Below are 22,694 nucleotides of genomic sequence, written 5' to 3' on the forward strand. Positions count from 1 at the left end.
TATGTGGTCCACCTCAGGGATGGGAGGGGAGTATCAGAATTCTGGATGAACTGATGTGATTCTCAGTTTTTCACGATACTCCCTTTTTTGCTCTTTTAAAAACACAGTGAGTTAAAATACTGAACAGCAAGATAAAAACGGAATAGTGTCTAAGGATCAAAGTGTATCACCCATTTCTCCTAGTATATCAAAATTTATAGTCAGAATTGTCTTTATTGACTTTATTTTAGTTTTTTGTACACAAAGAAAAATCATGTTCATATCCATCATGAACAAAAACTTAAAAAGGCAGAACTAGAAGACATGTGTCCTTCACCAAGCAAAGCTGTGCTAAAGGGTCCAAACATTTCAATTTTTAAAATAAATATTTCCATTTTCCGATGTTTACTTTTCATGTCTTCAGTGTCACAGGAGATTGCAGCCTGTGGTGATTTATAATTGTGTTTAGAGTCCCAGCTCACTGTGTTGGGAAACTTGCCATTCCATACCCAGCTTGGTTTGGAGGAGGTATTACAGGGGGAGGGGCTTGTCCTTGAGGAGGCTGAGCACCAAATCCACCCATCCAAGCAGCAGAAGGTGATTGACTTGGAAGAAAGGGGGAAAACATTTTCAGCAAACATGAGAAAAAGATCATCTATACAGATATATAAAATCAGACAGAGTCTAATCATAGAACACATGACAAACCACAAATCTACAACACAACACATGCAGAACACATACACTACCATTAAGTCTTAAAGCTGTTCTTCATTGCTGTGCTTGGGGATCAAACCCCGGACCTTCTTTACATGATACAATGCCCTACAACCCAGCTCGTTTTGTTAAGATAATCATAACTTACCTCCAGTCTGCAGACTACCTGAAAGCTGCTTTTTTTTTTCCTTCTCTTTTTTTTTCCAAGACAGGCTTTCTCTGTGTATCTCTGGCTGTCCTGGAACTCACTCTGTAGACCAGGCTGGCCTCGAACTCAGAAATCCGCCTGCCTCTGCCTCCCAAGTGCTGGGATCAAAGGCGTGCGCCACCACTGCCTGGCTTTTTTTTTTTTTTTTAAATAATAAGGGCTGGGCATGATGGCACACACCTTTGATCCCAGCATTTGGGAGGCAGAAGCAGGTGGATCTTTTTGAGTTTGAAGGCAAACTGGTCTATATAATTACAGGCTAACCAGGGCTTATACTGAGACCATCTCAAAAACATAGACATCCAGGACAGCCAGGGCTACAGAGAGACCCTGTCCTTCTCAAAAATAAAATATAATAGTAACAACAGTAACAGAGCCAGGTATAAGGCCTCCTATCTGTAATCCCTGTGCCTGAAAGGTTGGGACAGGACTGCTGCTATGAGTCTAGGTCTGAGGTCAGCCTGGGATACCAAGTGAGATCTAGGCCATTCTGGGCTACAATGAAGACACTGTCTTACAAAGTAAAAATAAATTACTTAGTAGGCAGTACTCTTGTTACAGCCCTTGAGTTTTGCAGTATTCTCAATAAAACTGTGAAAATAAAGGTCTAGCTCAGCCTAGAAGAGAAAGTAAAGCAACAAACCCACTCTATCATCATCACAGAAAGCAAACTGCTGTCATATAGCTTGCGAAGATGTCCTATAAAGACAAAATATAAGAACATCATGTTTCGCCGGGCAGTGGTGGCGCACGCCTTTAATCCCAGCACTTGGGAGGCAGTGGCAGGTGGATTTCTGAGTTCAAGGCCAGCCTGGTCTACAGAGTGAGTTCCAGGACAGCCAAGGCTACACAGAGAAAGCCTGTCTTGGAAAAAAAAAAAAAGAGAAGAAAAAAAAAAAATCACGTTTCTAAGCATATTCTAGACAAAGATCTTTTATACACACAAAATTAAATGAAAATGCCACTGTAGATAAGTCAAATTCTACCAACTGTTTATAGAGAGGTCACATTGCATTCCCCATCTCTGTAATTAAAAGCATTACAAACCATATTTCCTGAGATTTGTTACTGTAACATCTATAACCCAAATACCTTAACGTATAACCATTTCAATAGACTCTCCCCTAGAAGAGCACAGGTTTCTCTTTTACCAGAAGTTCATCTGTTTCTATAATGAAAAAAACAAAACAACTCACTCTACTCCAAATCCTTGCTGGTTCCAAGGCTGCCCATATACTCCATAGGGAGGTACTTGCCACCCGTTTGCCATATACTGTCCGTACTGTTGTGGACTGCCATACACTTGGCTCCACTGGCCCCACTGACTGTAGTCAACCTAGGAAAAAGCAAATAACTGTTTTAGGGAAAAAGAACAAAACACCGTATTTGAAGAAAGAGTGGGAGACAAGGAAGAGAAAAACTAAGTAAGCACCCTTATGTGAATAGGACTCTGTTATTTATCATTGTCTAAGTTTATTGGGGTGGTGACACCTGTAAAAAGAAAGTATTAAGATTCAGTTAATACCGCAAAACAATTTTGAAATAGCATTTTACATAATTAACTGAAAGCAGCTATATGCTTTATTTTACTGTTTATTTTACAATTTCCAAAGATCCTACATAGGTATGTAAAACGGAAACCTTAAAAGACGCTAAGAAAAATCGAATTACCTGTTGGAAGTTTTTAGTCATATCAGGAGATTCTTTACCCCAATAGCATTTAACCACATGTCCTTCGATTGTAGTACCGTTCACAGAAACAATGGCATGGGCTGCACTTTCATGAGTTGAAAATCTAGAAGGAGAAAACAGTGAGGTTTTGCCCTCAATCTTTAAGAACATGGACAAACTCATTAATTAGCCACCTTTTAGTTGTCATTTTTCTCACATTATATATTCCATAGGTAAACTGACATCTAGTAAGGATCCAATACTGTAAGTGAAAGGAATGAAGAGGATGCAGGAGGACTAATTATCTCAGAGCTTGAACAGTACCTGACAAACGAATAGCCCTTCTCTGGAAAAACTCTTATTTCCATAATTTGTCCAAATGGTGAAAATGTTTGTCTCATAAGTTGATCTATACAAATAAAAGCATATAAAGAAAATATTTAAAGCTCATGCTAACCATAGAATTTATACTAATAGCGTTGGCATAGCAACAGAGGGCGATTAGGAAACCAAGCACTGTACCTGTCAGGCCCGAAGCGATCCCTCCACAGTACACAGTACAGTTTTTTGGACTTGACTGGTTTACTACATCTTCAAATCTCAACTGCTTAGTGTTAGCTATAAGAAGAAAACAAACAAACAAAAAAAAAATGAAATCTGGATTGTTATACAGTATTATAAAACTCCTTTTTCAGCTAAGGTTATAGCTAAGTGGTAGAACACTGGTCTCGCATGTGCAAGGTCCTACCAGCACCATACATATACACAATCTTCTGTTCTTACATAATTTTTAAATCTCTGTTTTAGAGACAGGGGCCCTCTATGTAGCCCTGGCCATCCCGGACCTATGTGGACTAGGCTGGACTCTGCTTCTAAGTACTGGGACTAAAGGCATGCTCCACCATTCCTGGCTATGCACTGTTAAGATATATCCCAGTGGGAGGGAATAAATTTTTTTTCTCAATGTTATGATTTAACACATTGGGGGTGGGGTCTCAAGTATCCCAGGCTAAGCTTGAACTCATTATGATACTGAAGAGGACTCTGAACTTTTGTTTCTGCCTCCATTCCCCAGGTGCTAGAATTATACACATGCGCAGCCACACCTGGTTGTATGATGCTAGGAATCAAACCCAGGGGCCTTGTGCATCTTAGGCAAGCACAACTTCTACCAACTCAGCGATGGCCTTAGCTTTAAATATATATCTTATCTATACATAAACCAGTTGGTTCTCAACTTATATCTAAAGCTCTTATAATGAAATACAAGGTTAGGTCTTACACTAATGTAAATACTAAGAAAATAAGACATAATGCTACCTGATGTGATCCCAGTCTATACTTGCAATAGGTACACAGCTGTAACTTACTCTCTTGTGTACTTTTAGGAGCAGGTGGTTTGCGTGTGGCCCAATTGGTTCTGATTTGTCGACCTCCCAACCACTGACCCCCCATATGCACAATTGCATTCTCTGCATCCTATGGAGAAAAAGAAAACATTTTTTAAAAGGGCAACCAGAAACAAAGGACAAAACTAAAACCTAGTAAGACAAATGAAAGCTGCACTGCTGCGTCCAATGCATGCCATCATCTGGGAGTCCACTAAGCATCAGTAACAACTGTGTCACCAATAAACAAGGTGAACCATAAAAGTTGTTTTTTACTTAATGGGTTTGAAAATACTAATATAACACTTAAGTTCAAGAATTATGTTGCATTGATTAACCAAAAATCATTTTTTCTCAAATACACACAAATGTGTCAAAAGAAAAATAGGAGGATTTCTGAGTTTGAGGCCAGCCTGGTCTACAGAGTGAGTTTCAGGACAGCCAGGACTACACAGAGAAACCTTGTCTTGAAAAACCAAAAAAAGAAAGAAAAAGAAAAACAGGCATTTCACAAGGTCACTTCAGAGTGCCTTGACTTTATGGCTTCTTTGTAATATACCATTTACCGAAGAAAATGTAAAAAAGAGGCTAACATACATCACTGCTGTAACAATACTCACTGTAAAAATAGAATTTGGGTGAAATGATTAAAAATCGGACTTCCCTGGTTAAAACTGAACATGATTCTCATAACTGGTTTGCTTCTACTAGTCTTGGGCTTGACTTCTACCTCACTGTGCCTTCACCAATTCACAAATGTGTTTTAGTAATCTTCCTTCACTGTGTGATCACCCTAGCCTTTTCTAGGTACTTTCAAGTTAACGAAAGAATGAGTTATCTTCTATTACTAATATGCTGAAAGAAATTATATAAAAGTTTTATTTCTAAGTTAACATTCTATCACATTAAATTTCAATCATTAATTTTAATGAAGCAACTAATTCAGAACTGAAGATTTTGAATTGAGTTAACTGAAAGAACGTACCAGTTTGTTATAAAAAGATACAAAGCCATAGCCTTTGGACTTTCCAGTTGCCATATCTTTAACTACCCGGGCATCCCTGTGAAAAGAAGCACAGCTAAATGAGGGAAGTAAAAGTCACCCTCCAAATAAAAACTAAAAGGAACCACACACACTGTATTGTGAGCATTTTAAAAATAAACTCCAGTTAGCCCTAATTAACTACAGCCATTCCTGAACTCTCCCTAATGCTTCTTTACCTGTTAGAAAAAAGCAGTAGGACAAAACCATGTAATAAACATGCAACCTAATCACATAACCTGTGCTTTCTAACTACACACTCAGATCTGAAGACTAATAGGAGCAACAGTTTCCTTTCTAATATTCTATCTGCTAGTGTCCTCTAAGATTTACTGATTCTATAAATTACTGTAACAATGCTAACTACTTTACCATGCAATATCTAAATAGTTAAATGTCTTCTGCCTAGTGATACAAAATATATGAAATATTAAAAAATTGAAAAAGAGGAAAAAATAGGAATTAAAAAGGCATACATGGCCTGTTAACAGATTTCTTTATTTTTCTTGGTCAATTCTCTATCATCATTTTGGAGTTTGGGCAGCTGTAAATTTTGAAAAATTGACATTTTCAGAAATTTAAGAAAGGAGAATAAAAAACTAACAACAACGCTAAGCACACCAGTACGAAAACAACAAATTTACACAGAAATTTTAGTGAGTAAGTTAAAATGATTGGAAATATAGAACTCCACTGAATATAGAATGTTAAAATGTAAATACTAAAATATGTATATATAAATAATGTATAATAAGAATAAATAGAAATGAGAAAAAAAATCTACAACTGAGTTCCAGTGTGCACAGTTCCTTGCAGTTAGCCTTCAAGATCCTGTCCATTCTTATGAGCAATTCTGCAAAATAACCAGAATGCTATTACTTTTAATTGTGACTTGGACTGTAGAAAAACTGCAGGTCTCAGGTATAAATAAAGATCAAAAACAGCAACCTGTATCATTTTACACTAATTTTACAACAATACTACTTACCACATTTAGATTAAAAAGCAAAGCAAATATCAAAATAGAAAATTAAGAATTAAATCTTTCTTACAAATAAGTTAAATCTATAGAACAACAAGTTATAAATTAATAAAAAAGTTGTTCTTAAAACATTTCTGTAGTTATACATTTAATTTAAATCAACAAATATATAACCAATTCATTTTAATCAAAATCAAGACATTTTATAGAACTTGTAACCACCTTTAATTTTCCAATATATTTAATCAAATAACAAAACTTGAGCATATATTTTTAAAAATCAACCCATACTTGTCCCCTCACTAGCAAAATCAAATATCACTAACAAAAGTCAATTTAATCTCATATTTATTATCTAGACATGAAAACATTTTAATATTGCAATGGTATTACATATTCTCAAAGCTAAATATTAAAACACATTTATCATTATATTTAAACATGAACATTTCCAATTTAACCATAAAATACAAAGATTTGCCTAGATTTCCCCCCCCCACTTAAAAACTCCTTCAATAACAGTTTAATGCACAATAAAGAACACATTTAGTTTTCATTAACCCAATATTCTTAACCATCAATATTCGAAAACATTTGACAAAGAACTAGAAGTTTTACCATCTAAATATTTGCTTTAAATATAACAAACAGAATCACTTAAAAATTTTAAACATATTATACACAAGGTTATCTGAAAACAAGACCCCAAACATTGAAATGACATCAACATTTGCAACAACATCTACTCAAAAACAAAACAAACCAAAAGAAGAAAAGTAAAAACAAAAGAAAAACACACTAACTAGAGAAAGAAATCCTTGATTCTAATACATGTTAATCATACAGTTCTGCCTATCACTACTGAGTCTGATACTGATTATGATACTTACGATATTTTACCAAAGGGGGCAAATGCTGATTTGATATCTTCTGTTGTAATTTCTGGACTCAAATCCCCCACAAAGACATGGAAGTGATCTGAAATCAAAGCATTTGGTAATCAAATACTTAAGAAGTCAGGCAACACTAAAGGTGGGAAAGAACCTTAGGTAAGCTGGTAATGCTGCCAGGATAATGTCACTCTTCCACAGTAACATGCAGCACAAGTACTTACTGGAAGTATCTTTTTTCTGGCTACTTGGTGTTGTTGCCCAGTTTACTTTGACCTCCTAAAAACAAAGATTATATTTAATACAATTATTAGGCATGTCATTACGAACTGTTAACACTTACCACTTAATAAACCATCTATCAAGTTGAATTGTTTGTGCAAAGGGACTAGGCTGAATAGAGATCACTCAGTAGCCGACTGTCTATTTTTAATCTTGCTAGGGAAAGAATACAATCTGATTTAACATGCAAACATACACATTCACTGGATGTCATCATCCGATTTTCTTACCTTTCCCAAAATTTTTCTCCCATTCATAGCAGCTAATGCAGCAGCTGCATCTCTGTGTTCATAAAATTCCACAAAGCAATATGGGTCATTGCTTGTATGCTGCAAAACAGAAAATCCAACAGAAGAGTTGACCCTTCTGCTATCGGGTTGCTGAGAAGAAAATCCAGGAAAAAACATTACTGACAGCTAGGAATGCACAAGGTGAGATCCATAAGTCTATGAAAGCCTAACTCTTAAGACTTAAGCTGAGCCTTAGAATAAGGAGAGCCATACAAACAGTAAAGAATCATGACTGTGAGTGTTAAACTAGAAGATAGAAGACTGGGGAAGTAAGTCTAATAAGATAGAACCTTTCCTTAGTCTCAAGCCTCCACCTCAGACTCAGTGAGGACTGCTCACCACTGCTCTTTTCTTCCGACATCATCAGTATTATATTTATTATTGTTAGGATTGTGGGTTTTTTTTTTTTTTTTTTTTTTTTCCCCAAAACAGAGAAACCTTGCTTCCTGTCCTTGAATTCATTATGTAACCCAGACTGGCTTCAAACTCAAAGATCCGCCTGCCTCTGCCTCCTGAGAGCTGGTATTAAGAGCAGATTCCATGACCACCCAGCTCCAACATTATTTTAAAAGGCTGATTTCTACTTATGTATTACAAGCCTTCATATACTATATTTCAGGCTTATAAGAAAAAAACTACAAAACTGTAGCTGGTCATGGTGGCACGCCTTTAATCCTAACACTTGGGAGGCAGAGGCAGGCAGATCTGTGACCAGGCCAGCATGGTCTATATAGAGTTTCAGGACAGCCAAGGCTATACAGAGACCTTGTCTCAAAAAACCAAACAAAATATATAGAAATGAGTCCATTATACCTCTGATCAAAACGAGGGTGGTGAGTACAATACATGGCATTCTGTATTGTTAACCAGATACGTTAGATATAATGTAGTCCTTTTCTAAAAGAGGAAATAAAGAGTAAAAGTAGAAAAATTCTTGTAACTAGTTAATAAAATGAATCCTCCATCTTTCGAACAAGCATGATAGCTAGGCATGATTATACATACATACATACATACATACATACATACATACATACATGTAATCTTAGCATTTGGGAAGCAGAGGCAGAAGAATCAGAAGACTAAGCTGAAGGCCAACATGATCTCCATATGTACACACACATACAAAAGATGTACCTTTTAAAAAAGCATAATATACTGGAGAATATAAAGACATTTTGAATTTGTCTTTCAGTGTCAAGCAAATATACTAGTGACCTAGAATATAACTGCTAAAAATGTATATATTCTAGCACATACTAGGTACAGCTCAGCGACAGAGCAAGTGTCTAGCATGTGTCAGGGCATGGGTTTGCTACCTAGGATCTTAAAACCAAGTAACTAAATAAATATTAAGTAAACCCAGGGCAGAGCTACAAATTCGTATCACAAAGCACCAAGTTAAAAAAAAAAAAAAAAAAAAAGAACAACAACAACGTTCATGAGTTGGAAAATACCTAACTAATAAGGATGCTAAGAAATTAGTGCTACCTAAAAAAACATATTTTTTAAGACAACTGAAACCTGTATGGGACAGCAGCTCAATGTACATTTTTACACTTGATCTTAGTCAAAAGGCCTAGAGTGATCAATGTACATTTTTAATGTCAGGTTAAAAACATTCAGCACTATTTAACATAAAATGTCCTAAGAATAATACGTGGACTCTACACGCTCTCATACAAAATCCTATTGTCATAACCATAAATAAGACAAAAGAAAGAAACAGAGAAAGAAAATAGGAGAAGACCCCAAATAAAAAACACTCAAGTTTTCCCCTGTGAAAGAGTGAATATTTACCAGACACATTCACTGACGGTGGACAGACAGACTACAAAAAAATAAAACAATCTGGGCCAATTTTGGAGCACATATTTAATCCCTGCAGGCAGAGGCAAGTGGATCTCAAAGTTCAAGTTTGAAGCCAGCCTAGTCTACATTAACAGTTCTAGCCCAGCTAGGGCTATATAGTAAGATCCTGTCTCATTTTAATACAATGACATATAAAACCATCACAGATTTTAGGAAACTAGTATATTCATGCAGAGTAATACCAATTTCATCCAAGCAGGAACAGGCCAGTTCCTATATGTTCATATTAATACTTTCATACTCCGTGTGTGCATGTGTTGTGGCTCTCCGTATCTCTGGGTAAGGTGTTCTAAGACCTTAACAGATGCCTGAAATTTATGATAGCATTAAGTCCTATTAATACTATTTTTCTTATAATGCCTATTCCATCTTTTGTTTGTTTCTTTCTTTTGAGACAAATACCACATGACTCTGACTGGCCAGAAATGCCAGTCCATCAGAATAACACACTTTAGCCAGAATACACTAACTGGAGTTTTAGGTGCAACAGAAAAACTTGAAATAATTTTTTTTTCATTTTTTACACTTTCAAAGAAGATTCACTCCTACTGCTGATATTCAAACTCAATAATTTACTTACTAACTGCAGAATTTTCACCTTTTCATCTAAAGGAAGCACTTTTGGACTTATCTTTGGGATTTGTGATTGTCAGCATTACTTCACACTGGAGCCATCATTAAGTACAAGTTATTGGAACATGAGCACTACATAGATGCTTCATAGTCATCTGATGACAGTTACTAAGTGACTCATAGGTGGGTAGCATGCACAATCTGAATACGTTGGACACAAATTCTTTTTGTCTCATTCTAGACACTAAGAGATTTCATTACACCGCTCAGATCCTTAATTCAAAACTTTTGAATTGGGATGGGCATGGTGGCACCTGCCTTAAATCCCAGTATTCAGGAGACAGAAACAGGTGGATCTATGCTAGCTTAAGGTCAGTTCGGTTCACACAGCAAGCTCCAGAACAGCCAGGGACCCTGTCTCAAAAACAAAAAGCAAACTTATAAATTCTTTTCTTGTAAAATTTTCCATTTTCGCTTATATCTTGAACTGAAGCTGACCTCAGGTAAGGGAAAACAATTATATTTAAATATTCACATCGCATTGTTTAATCTGTGTTTAAACTCAACTGTCAGATGTTAAAATTTTTAATGTTTGTCTTAAAATTAGAGATTATATGTATATACACATTGCATACCATTATATAGTGAAAACTAGAGTCTATGATAATAGCTAATATAAGAAAGGAAAAAAAAAAATCAAAGCAGGTGGATGTGGTTGCCCAGGCCTACAGCCCCTCCAATTCAGCAGTATCAACACTCGTTCAAGAACAACACGGTGAGACATAGCAAGACCTGTCTCAACAATACAGACCAAATAAAAAGAAGTCATAAAACAAAAAAACAAGAAAGTTTGTTTTGTTTTGTTTTTCTTTTTGGTTTTTAGAGACAGGGTTTCTCTGTGTAGCCCTGGCTGTCCTGGAACTCACTCTGTAGACCAGGCTGGCCTCGAACTCAGAAATCCGCCTGCCTCTGCCTCCTCTGCCTCTGCCTCCCAAGTGCTGGGATTAAAGGCTTGCACCACCATTGCCCAGCTACTCAGGATTCTTTGCATAACAAAACCAAATTTGTAAAAGGAAACTGTCTGGATGTTAGATACTCCTGCCTGGAGACTATGTCCTTTAGAAACTTCCTACCTAGACCACTGCCAAGTAACACTCTACAATCAGTTGAGTCCTTTCCTTAATTAGTCTGGTCATCATTACTGGCTGGATGATATAAATGTCAAAACAGATATATGAGAGATCTTAAAGCTATCTACAGGTTCAAATCTAGGAATTAGAATACATGATTAAGTTGTAAATAGTTCTTCTCACTCCTCAAATGTCTGTATACACAGAGATTTTTAAAAATATTTATCAAATGAATCAAGACTATTCTAGTGACTCTTTCCCCTCTCCATCCTCTGCATTCCTGAAGTCATTCAGAGCCATTGCCATCAAGCTGACCCCAGACACTGAAACTGCATGCTAACTCACCAGTGACCTCTCTCTGCCACCTCATCTCTCTTCTGTTCTTCCACACAAGTCACAACAACTGACCACCATCTTCCCTCCTGTAAATGGTCTCTTATGTTAGTGTCCCACTTCATCACTGGAGGCTGTTTCAGAAGGTCTGTCCCTCCACCTTAACTCTGTCTGGGACTCTTGAATGCTGACTTGTTCCAAGCTCTAGGCCTCAGACCTCAGGCCCTTCACTTTCCTCTACCCTTTTTCTAGGTGATGTTACCTAGTCCCATGGATTAAAAAAAATTACTGTATCCTTTAGCACCATTCTCTGCAATTCCAAACTCACTTATCCAACTTCCTACACAAAACCTCCATTTGTATAGCCAAAGTGTATCTTAAATTTAACACTGCCAAAACAAAATTTTTGATTGCCACCACTCCTCCATCCATCCTGTGCCTTTCTCAGTCATTCCCATTTCAGCAAGAAGTATGTTTACTCCTACATGATTGCCCTGACAAGAATCTTAAGTCTCCCCTGACCCCTATGACATTCTAGTCCTATTGTTCCTACCTCCAAAATAAAAACTCTCAATGTATATACTGTCTTTCTAAACTACTCTAACACCCAACCAATCTATCATCTCTTATACAGATGTGCGGAATAAACCCACCTGGTTTTTCTCCTGCTCTTGTATCCTACAACCCTCTCCAAATTATTTTCCACACAGACAGACCTTTAAACATATAGATTAGACTCACTATAATCTCAACTCTGCCCTGGCCCATACTGCCCTGAGATTCTGAATCCTGCCTGCCTTCCTAGACCCTTTCTCCACAACCACCCACTAGATTCCAGTCATCCTCTTTATGAAGTCGAAAGCTTTGCTGTTTTGCTTTCCCTCTGTTCTACCATCTTTACCACAGATGATACCACCTTGATATTCCTGCCTAGGTTAAGAGAGGTAAGGTCTTCCCTTCCACATGGCCTCTGCCTCATCCTCCACTCAGTCATCACAGAACACTTATTCTCTCCATAGCTCTTCTCTCTATTCAACTGGAACTTCCTTTGCTTTTCCATTGTGTTGACAGTGTCTTCAATAGTGCCCATGAAAAGTATTTTTATTAATGAAAGAATGTAGACTCAAAGTTAGAAATGAAAAGAAGGAAAAATATACACAACAGAATGTAAGTGTTATCAATTAAGAGATTAAAAGGTTTATGCTCTTCACAGATTTTTTTTTTTATAGTTCTCCATTTTAGGCTAAAACACCAGTTCCTTAGAAACCAGTACAGTTCCATGCCCTTCCAAACACTTGTCTCATCACCTATTGGCATCTCTATGTCTAATTCCATTTCAAACTCCATCTATACATCTACTGAACACAACTAACAGGAACGAGCTCTCCGCTTTTTCTTCTTCACAGGCATTCCTCTTATACTGCTCCAGATCACAGGTCACAGATCTTCTTCCTCAGACTTCACTGCAGAAGTGTAAACTTCCCATGACCCACAGCCACAGCAGACACTCTCCTACAGTTCCTGCAGCACTGTAAGCTGATGATCCCCAGCTTCCTATTCTGTATTCTATGTGAGTGTTGACTTTAGTCCCCTACCAGCCCTAAAATCTAATTAGGATAGGATCTCTCTTATTCACCAATGCATTCTTAGCACTTACCATAGTATTTGATATACAGCAATCAAACAAATTTGATAAACAAGCAGAAAGGAAGAAAGAAAAGAAAAACTGATATATGAGTCATTGTGTACAACTAGAGTCGTAATGAGAAAAGTAAAGGCACTATGAGCTGAACCCAGGGCCCTGCATATCATGAAACTGCTGCTCTACCACTGAGCTACATCTCTAGACCAAATAGAATTATTATAATGGTTTAAATTCCTATCTTCAGGCTTTAGTATTTTCTAAAGATACATAAGATGTTCGCTCCACTGTGCACATAATAACCAAATGCTGACTTCAAAACATACCAAACCCTGAACTTGAAACGTAGACTGAATTATCGGTATTTGCATTGGAGTATGTGAAATACCATCATCTGCCATCTTTCCCAGACAGACTGTTCACAAGCAGAATCACCTGAAGGTAACTCCATCAGGACTGTGTAATACCAGTGCAGAGTCCTTGCCTTCTCACACCAGACTTTATTCCACACCTAGATTACTGGTCAAATCAACGGATTAAGTCAATACCACAAATAGGAATCTCTCCAACAGAATAATCTGAAGCTTAAATTAAAATAGCTTAAATGAAAATGAATTTTAAAATTATGTTCATCAACTCATGTATCATCTAAAAATGTTTAGTATCAGGGTACTAGATGGCACGTCTAGCCAGGAAGACCTTACCTCTGTTATCATTTTACAGCTTTTACAGGGTCCAATCTGACTGAATAACTGAAGAATAAGGACTTCTGTCACATCTCTGGAGAGGTTACCTACATATCTGAGAGAGAAAACAAAAAGAAAACATTATCAGCAATGTTTCTTTAGCTACACCTATAATGTGTTAATTTAACCTGTTGTCTTTTATTTCAAGTCCCTGTCTTTGATAAATTTTTCCAGTTAAGCCTAGCCCTATGACAGCTATATTTTCTATTTTACAATAACTTATACCATAAATATGACAAATATTGATTTACCAAAACATCTTGATGAACTAATACTAGACAGTAGTTGTTAGTGGGCTTGTCTTAACACTGCTAACCAACACAATGACATGAACAAAGAAGAGAGTGGGCGTTCAGCTGTTCTAGCAAAACAGAGGGTAGGTGGGAAGGGGAAGCTGGAGTCAGCTCCACTTTTGGCTAAAAAAGACAGTTACTGATGGATGGTACATCTTCATTGCTGTGTTTAAGAAAAAGGGAACTGGGGGTTGGGGATTTAGCTCAGTCGTAGAGCGCTTGCAAAGCGCAAGGCCCTGAGTTAGGTCCTCAGCTCTAAAAAATAAAAAACAACAAAAAAATAAATAAATAAAAATACAAAAGAAAAAGGGAATTGAATAATTTAAACTTCCTCATTAAAAAAAGTATCAGGATCAACAAAAGTCAATTTCATGGGGATAACAAATAAAAGTTTAAGAAGAGTTCTTTAGAAATTCAGAGGAAGCCGGGTGGTGGTGGCGCATGCCTTTGATCCCAGCACTTGGGAGGCAGAGGCAGGCAGATTTCTGAGTTCAAGGCCAGCCTGGTCTACAGAGTGAGTTCCAGGACAGCCAGGACTACACAGAGAAACCCTGTCTCAAAAAACCAAAAAAAAAAAAAAAAAAAAAAGAAAGAAAGAAAAAGAAAAAAGAAAGAAATTCAGAGAAAAATTTAAAAGTTTGAGATTTTTTTCCTCCCAAATTACCAGTTGATTAAATATGTTAGTAAGAAAAAAGAAGTCACCACCTTACCTCCAAGAGATGACTACCTTGGTTTTTTACACTATGGGTTTAACTTATTTCAATAAATTGCCAAAAGTCTTTCTGGTTCTCAATAAACACCTTAAATGTACATTTGTCACAAACCACTTCATAAACCAAAATATTACTTGTAAAATGTGACATAGTTTCTTCTGGGAAGTAAAAGGATACTATTTTACTTTTCTAACCACAATACAACATCAGGAAACAGTGCTGAGTCCAAAATTAGGCTTGCAACAGTTGCCACGTTAAATACATAAAAAGCTTTCAGATAAAACATGTTAAAAGAAAAAGGGCAAGAGAAAGCTATGGTTAAGAAAAACCTAAAGATTGGTTAAGAATGGGTAAGGAACTGGGGCTAGAAAGGTGGCCCAGACACTAAGCATGCCTGCTGTTCTTGCAAAGGACCGAGTTCAGTTCCCAGCACCTAGGTCTGGCAGCTCACAATGCTTGCAACTCCAGTTCCAGGGGATCCAACACTCTCTTCTGGCCTCCTCCCACACTTTTGTGCTCACATGTACGCACATATGATGCACACAGACACAAGCACACACAGATACACATGTAAAAATGAAAAAGAAGAAGAAGAAGAAGAAGAAGAAGAAGAAGAAGAAGAAGAAGAAGAAGAAGAAGAAGAAGAAGAGGAGCAGCAGCTTCCCAGCTTATTCAGAACTTCACAGTGGTTACCAATGACCTCAGGGTACATGTTCGAAGGCTGAAACACAAGTCCTGTGCTACTGAAATAAAAGAACAAGCTAGCAGACAAACTGGTTTAACTCTTGTATGCCATCTTTTCCTTATTATTTAAATGGAGCTGACCCACTGTAGGCCATGCAGTGATTCTTTTTCTTTCCAGTAGTAAACAGTTAGAGGATCATGAACTAGCTATAAACACCTGCGTGTCCCTTTTCACTCACAGAGGCTTTATAAGCCTGTGACTATGAAATAACTTGCATTTGTAAGAGACCCAGTATAAAGAAAATGAGCAAGTAATCTTGATTTTTCTAAACACTATACTCATCTAACCAGTCTAGTCTGCTCATTTCTGGGAGAGGACAAGGGATAGCAGTGAATTCTAAATGTGAAGCTAGCCAGCAACAAAAATAATGGAACATCGTTTTACTATAGCAAAGTTTTGATGACATAAACAGGTTTAAGTTTGGATTAGCATTTTAAAACATTCATTTAAAAGAAAAAAATGCATGTTATTTTTCATGCCTAAGTCACAGTAAAAGCTGTTTTTGTTTAAGAAGACTTTCATTTTAAGTCAACCCATTTCCAATCAGTGAGGGAACTGCCAGACTCTAGAGGCACACTGATGGAGATAATCTATTTCCATATCTAGCACTGCCAAAGATCAGAACTGCTAACATTTAGGTTTAGAATGCCATGAGATATTTATAGAAAAGTCCAGTACTGAGTTATCCTATTTTTTTTCAAATACTTTCACTAAGATTTAACTGCTGAAGCAGCAGACTTTTAAAAGCATACAACACCTTCCATAATAGAGGATATCGTAATTTGTTAAGATAAAAAGGACACAATTCAGTATATAATTTCACCTACATTAAATTTTAGACTGACTTTTCTACTAAAGGTTCTGTAATTTATGTATATAATAGAAGCAACAATTTATACTCCTAAAAATACTGTAGTATACTGTGCCTTTTGCATTATCAAAAAATAATCCATCCCAGAATAATTCTAACAAAGGTATTTAAGACAAGGTTCAAAACTGATCATAGTAAGCATCATCTTTGGTAGCTTATTGAATTGATATGTTTCTCTCCAGATAGCATTTTCTATACTTCACCTTCTGCTGCAGCTAAGTAGTAATATATTCTAAAGTTTGAAGTTTTTAAATATGCACTTTCTACCAGAAGAACATGTACAAAATGGCAGAATGGGTTGAGTTCTTATAGTAACAGAAAACACTTAGGAAATTCCAAAATGATTTTTAACTCAAGGAAAAATAAGGAAAATGCATACCTTACAGTCTATTTTGTCTTCTAAGAACAGGAACTGTAGAAACTGAAGCATTAATAACTGAAAATGATACCTTTATCCCTAACATTGGGTCTAAGTGTCAATTGGAGACTAGAAAACTTGGCAGTTTCACAGCAGGCAGAAGTTCACATTGCCAATGAACTACTTCCTATGTCCAACTGGGCAGAAATTAAGAACACTGTGCCTTGCAGAAAGCTAATGACAGCTTTTCTACTGAATGTGCTCTCATTCTGGAAAGTAACCCCACCAAGGCTGAAATTACCAGTACTTTTATACAAAATACAGTGGGGCTACATTTCCATAAAGATAGTTTTTTGATTCTTCTTAACAAGTTCCTATACAAAAGGAGATTTTCAACAATAACCCTCAATAGCCCTCTAAAGGACTGTCCAAGTTGACTACTTCATTTTAGGAAGGTAGCAAAGTAGAAGAAAGACACAGTAGTGTAGGGTAACTACCTTGACCAAAGACCTTTAAAGGTTGGACCTACACACACTTTGAAGAAACAAAGATGATTAAGTTGAACCAGATTGATTATAGCCACAATCCAGCTAAATCAATGGTGTGGCCAAGTCTATGAGATCTTAGCTTGTTTTCTTCTGCTTTGTTCACACATGTTCAGAACTCTAAATCAATGGCTTAGTTCCTCCTTTTTACTGAGTATCAAGGAAGAATAAATAGCCTTAACAAACGGCATTGGTTTTATCCTAGATCCACAATTTCTAGGGTTTTAGTACACCAAACAGATGACTAAACTACAGTTGACTGATAATTTAGTGTCACACTGTGGGTTCAGATACCACAGATAAATCACTGCACTGCAAAGACGCAACCCAAGGCTGAAGTGTATCCTACAAGGCTAGTCTATCAAACACCGGTATCTCATATTGTGATCTCATTGGTTTGTTTCTAAGATCAATAATACATAATAACCCCAAATAAATGTCAAATGAGAATAAGGAACACCAGAAAACAGACTTTTAAAGCAACTATATGACAAACAGGATTTCAGATTCAACATCAAGGCAATTCTATACCACTTTAAATATCATCAAATAAATTAGTAATACTGTAGATAATGAATATTTAAAAACCTACCTAGGCTATAAACACCATATTGTTTTCTGAAGATAACCATATGTCTTAGCTTGTGTGTGTCTGCAGGAAGAAAACCTTACTAGTAACACACAGGCATTTTAAAGTAAACAAATTAAGATAAGCTTTATTTAGATAACATTATTTAAAACCATAGTAGTCACTTGAGAAACCTAATCCATAGATCACAATGCAAAATATAGGTCCTTCATAAACAAAATCATATCCTATTAAACATTTACTTTGATTTCAAGACTTTACATTAAGTTTACATATGTATGTGTGTGTGTGTGTGTATTTGTGTGTGTATGTACAAACAAACTTCAGGAAGTATGACAATACCTATAATTTAAATCAACATAATTTTTAAAAACAAGACAACATTAATTTAACCAAAGTACAATTGCAAAATATTTGAGCACCTCTTATATTCCAAGGAGTGAACTAAGTGCAGTAAGGTTTAAGATCTAGGAAGCTGTACAGTCCTTATATTTAAAAACAAAACAAAACACCTCGACTTCCCGTGGAGAAAAGTGGGAAAGGAAGCTATATAAACACATACTAACATACAGGAACAATAGAGCTTGAGATGTTTATTCACTCATATGTACACATCAGCTTTAGGTAACCAAACATAGACAACTGAAATGTGTTTCAGAAAAAAAGACAAGAGATCTGAGATGATAAATGTATGAAATATCAAAATTTAGCTCTGGTCTAGAGGAGATCTGATAGTGGATGCAAAGATGATTACCTGAATAAAAGAAACAGAAAAGGCATACTATGTAACAGACAAAAACAGGAAACCTCTTCTAAGGAACAAATAGATGCAGTTAATGAGACATGAGAATTACCAATTATCCAGTAGCTATTATGATGCAACGGTGACATTTCAGGTATTTTAGATACAATGTAACTGTCATCTTCCTTGAATATATACTTGCTAGGCCTTAAGTCTAGCTTCTCCAGATGCTCCTATCATGGTACTCACCGCTAACTATAAAATACCAAGCCTTGGCTTAAACAAACGTTGAAGAACAAATTTCAAATTTTGTCTCAATTATCTTTTTTCTGAGGAAGGCAGAAATGGAAAATCACACACACACACAAAGATTTTTCATTCAGGGGTATCATATGTTTAGGATGTTTTCAGGTTTCCCAAACCAGATGTTAAGAAAAATAAAAATGAAAAGTATAAATAATCCTCAAAAAAAAAATCCGTATCAACACTGAATATACATATGGACCTTCTTTGCTGAACACATTTTCTGTGCTACATATGAAGCTCTGAGAAGCTAGTCAGAGGTCCTGAATGTCTATCCACCGTCGTCCATTCCCCAAAAAGTACTTTCCCCATCAGCTAACTCAGCCAAGTGGACTCTGACCATCATATCAATCAATACTAGGCAGAGGGAGGCAAAAGAGACAAAGCGGCAGGCTGACTCTGTATTTACTCCAAGCAGGAGTAGTGGGCCTGGAGAGGCTGGGAAAACCCAAGGTGCTTACTTTAAACAATGAATTGGAAATTACTCAGACTAAGGAGAAAAAAAAAAAGAGTGCCACACTATTTGGAAAGGAATACAGACGCTGAGTCATCACTCTGCATCGGGGGAGAAAAGAAGGAAACGCCAATTAAGCGGTTGGAAGATGCGATTCATTCATTAGATTGGGCTTCAGGTGAAACCCGACAGCTGTACCGCGAAAAATAGCACTCAAAAGACACGGAACAAATAGCGGGAGCAGACATCCTTTTATCGAACTCTGATGGTCCGGACGCACAAACGGATTAGGAAGCGGCATCACTGAGCGAAAGGAGTTTAACTGGTTGTCAGTTTGGCGCAGTGAGCGCTCAAAGTAAACTTCGTTATCCAAGGGACAGAGGAGGTGCACGGCGGCAAAAGGCAACCACTTTGGCACTTCAAAAGCATCAGGCGCTAGGCGGGCGTTTCTGACAGCGTGGGGCACGTGGGGCAGAAAGAGACAAGGGGTTCCTCCGGTTAAAGAGTGGTAGGCTGGAGAGAAGGACTCGGAGCCACTGAGGCTGAGGACGTGGATTGCTGAGGACGTGGACTGGGGCTGAGTGTTCATGCCAAAGGATGCAGCAGCGGTCCCACCCCCGCCAAGCCCTGCCCCCGTGGGGACCCACCGCTCCTGGCTCAGCCCGGGGCCCCCAAAGCACAGGGGGAACAGGAGCTATCCCGCGCCTGACAGCCTCAGCCGTGCACAAGCTCAGCCAAGCAAGAGGGTACAGAAAAGGGGTCGGGAGGAAAAGGTCGAGACAAGCCCTAGACCCTAGGAAGTGACTGTGTTTGGGGGGAAGGGAGGGTTTCCTTCTCTGGGAAAGGGGACAGATGAGGAATGCACTTCACAGCCGCGCCACCGCAACGCCGTCCGCTTCTAGTCCCGGTCTCCTGCTCTCCCTCCCTTAGCATCCCGCAGTGCCCGGGCCACTCGGTGCCTGGCACCCCGGATCTCGGGTACTCACAGAGTCCGGGGCTGTCCGTCGTCTTCCATCATGGTGGGTGCGACGGAGTGATCCCGGGACAAGGGGGAGGGCAGGGCTGGGGAGGGGAGGGGGCGGGAAGGAAGGGGAGGGGGGCTCCGGGCGCCGGCTGGGGACAGATGAAAAGGTACTGAACCCCTCTCTCGGGTTCGCTCCCCCCAGCCCGCTCCGGACACTGCGCTCCAACCAGGAGGAGCAGGAGGAGGAGGAGGATGAACAAAATGGCCGCCACCACCAGCCAGGCAGGAAACGCGGCAGGGCGCAGGCGCGGCCCGCCAGGTCACTGCTCAGGCCAGCTGCGACGGCCTGTCCAGCAAAAGTGGCTGAAGAGACAGAAAGCCCGACCAAAGAGTAAACCCTGTGGCTGGACACGGCGGAACACGTCGTCGCTGTGGGTCTGCTGGCCGGTCAAGACCTAACCAGCTGCAAGAGAAAACCAACACAGAGAAAAGCCGCGAAATCTAGCCTCCGGGAATTGCGGTCCCGGGAAAGTGGGGGAAGCCCTTCTCCAGAGGCCTTCTGGGAACTGTAGTTCAAGGAAGACCCTGCGCCTGCCGGAGCGCGAAGGAGAGATTTCTGGGTAGTGTAGTCGTACGTGAGGACGTGCCGCGACAAAGTAGTCGGCGTGCAGGGAGAGAGCGAGGAATAAAAGGCGGGTGGCCGAAATGAGAAAGGAGCTGTCCGGGAAGTAAACTACAAATCCCAGAGTGCCTCGCGCCGGGGCCCGCCCCAGGATCTCTCCTAGCATCTTAAGGCTCTTCTGTTGGTCCAGTGTGAGCTTCTGCTCCGCCTCCGTCCAGCCCCAGAGCGGTTTCTTCAACTGCGGATCAGGCGGTGTGCTGGCTCCGCGTGGTTCCCCCGCCAGCCGGCCTTGCCTTCAGAACTACTGGTCCGTGTTCAACAACCGACGCCTCACGCGACGAGCAGGAGAGGGGCAACTCTGAACCCGGAGGGATGTGGCAGACATCGGGCTACACCAGAGCTAGCCTGGTCTTTGAGCACGTGTTCCGACCAGATAGGCCTTTCTAGACTATACTGCTTGTAACTTGCTTTACAAGTTCCACAAGGATCGCTACCCATTATCTCATCGGATTAGTGGATAAGGCGGCAAAAGAGCAGCCCCTCATACAAATGACTTGCGCCTCTACGCCTTTTTCAAATCCCTAGTTAAAACTAAAATATTCGTGTGGTGGCGCACAGTACTGCTGAGCATGAGGATAATGGATTTAAGACCAGCCTGAAGTAGATACCGAGACCTTATCAAAAACTAATGATCACTGAAAACAGCAAAGAGGCTCGACGACCAGGTCTCATGCTAAAACATGAACTGGAGTTAGGTACTGGGCGACTCGGATTGCTAGTATTGAGTTGCTAAAGCAAGAGAGAAGATAGAGCCGGGCAGTGGTGGTGCACGCCTTTAATCCCAGCACTTGGGAGGCAGAGGCAGGCGGATTTCTGAGTTCGAGGCCAGCCTGGTCTACCGAGTGAGTTCCAGGACAGCCAGGGCTACACAGAGAAACCCTGTCTCGAAAAAACAAAACCAAAAAAAAAAAAAAAAAAAAAAAAAAAACAGAGAGAGAGAGAGAGAGAAGATAGAATCATGACAATCTACTGGAAGCTGGGTGGTGATGCTCACCGTTAATCCCAGGAGGCAGAGGCAGGCAGATCTCCGAGTTTGAGGTCAGTCTAGTCTACAGAGTAAGATCCAAGACAACCAGGACTACAGAGAGAAACCCTTTGGGGGTGGAGTGTTAGACATAGGTTTAGAACTACATTAATCATAATTCTTCATTGGCCCATGCCTAGCCCAATGTACATTTCTTGTTGCTGTTATAACAAATTATGAATTTACTCCAACGTGCCTTATCTTACCATCCTAGAGGTCAGAAAGGCAAATTCAGCCAGGCATGGTGGTACATGTCAACATGTACATGGTGGTACTTTTCAAGGCCAGCCTGAGCTACCTAAGACATTGTCTCGAAAAGAAGATTAGAAAAGGGGCTGAAGAGATGGCTAGTGTAGAGCACTGTCTTGCTCTTCCAGAGAGCCTGGGTTCAGTCCCCAGCACCTGCATGGCAGCTCAGAACTACCTGTAATCCCAGTTCCAAGGAAACTTATCTCACCATGCACATAAAATTAATTTTTTAAAAAAAGGTGGTTGGGGTGAGAGACTAAAGTCAGGGTGTTAACTGAACTCTTTTGCTTTGGCTCGTTTTTTTTGCCTCATTCTGATTTCTGCATGTAGCCTTCATTATTAGGCTCTTTGTACCTTTCTCCATCTTCAGAGATAGCAGTATATTACTTCTTTGGCCTATTATTTCATCTCTTTCTG

General features: G+C 39.0%; 1 protein-coding gene across 7 annotated transcripts; it reads right to left on the reverse strand.

Moving 5' to 3' along the window:
• Positions 1-206: 206 nt before the first annotated feature.
• Tial1 (TIA1 cytotoxic granule associated RNA binding protein like 1) lies at positions 207-21,250 on the reverse strand. 7 transcript variants are annotated; one of them, XM_076911346.1, is made up of 13 exons: positions 20,345-20,857; positions 17,863-17,922; positions 13,704-13,800; positions 7,390-7,539; positions 7,102-7,156; positions 6,878-6,965; positions 4,949-5,024; positions 3,946-4,054; positions 3,098-3,193; positions 2,900-2,984; positions 2,576-2,699; positions 2,101-2,240; positions 207-584 (listed from the first exon to the last, which is right to left on the reverse strand). In XM_076911346.1, exons 3-13 carry the CDS (start codon positions 13,713-13,715, stop codon positions 458-460), a joined length of 1,062 nt encoding a protein of 353 aa, XP_076767461.1. In that variant the 5' UTR covers positions 13,716-13,800; positions 17,863-17,922; positions 20,345-20,857; the 3' UTR covers positions 207-457. The 7 variants fall into 7 exon arrangements, with proteins under 7 accessions (XP_076767461.1, XP_076767467.1, XP_034355227.1 ...); XM_076911352.1 differs by having other exon boundaries at positions 7,390-7,488; positions 20,345-20,856; XM_034499336.2 differs by lacking the exon at positions 17,863-17,922 and having other exon boundaries at positions 7,390-7,488; positions 20,345-21,250.
• Positions 21,251-22,694: the final 1,444 nt, after the last annotated feature.

Source organism: Arvicanthis niloticus, chromosome 1, assembly GCF_011762505.2.
Source record: "Arvicanthis niloticus isolate mArvNil1 chromosome 1, mArvNil1.pat.X, whole genome shotgun sequence".
NCBI lineage: Eukaryota > Metazoa > Chordata > Mammalia > Rodentia > Muridae > Arvicanthis > Arvicanthis niloticus.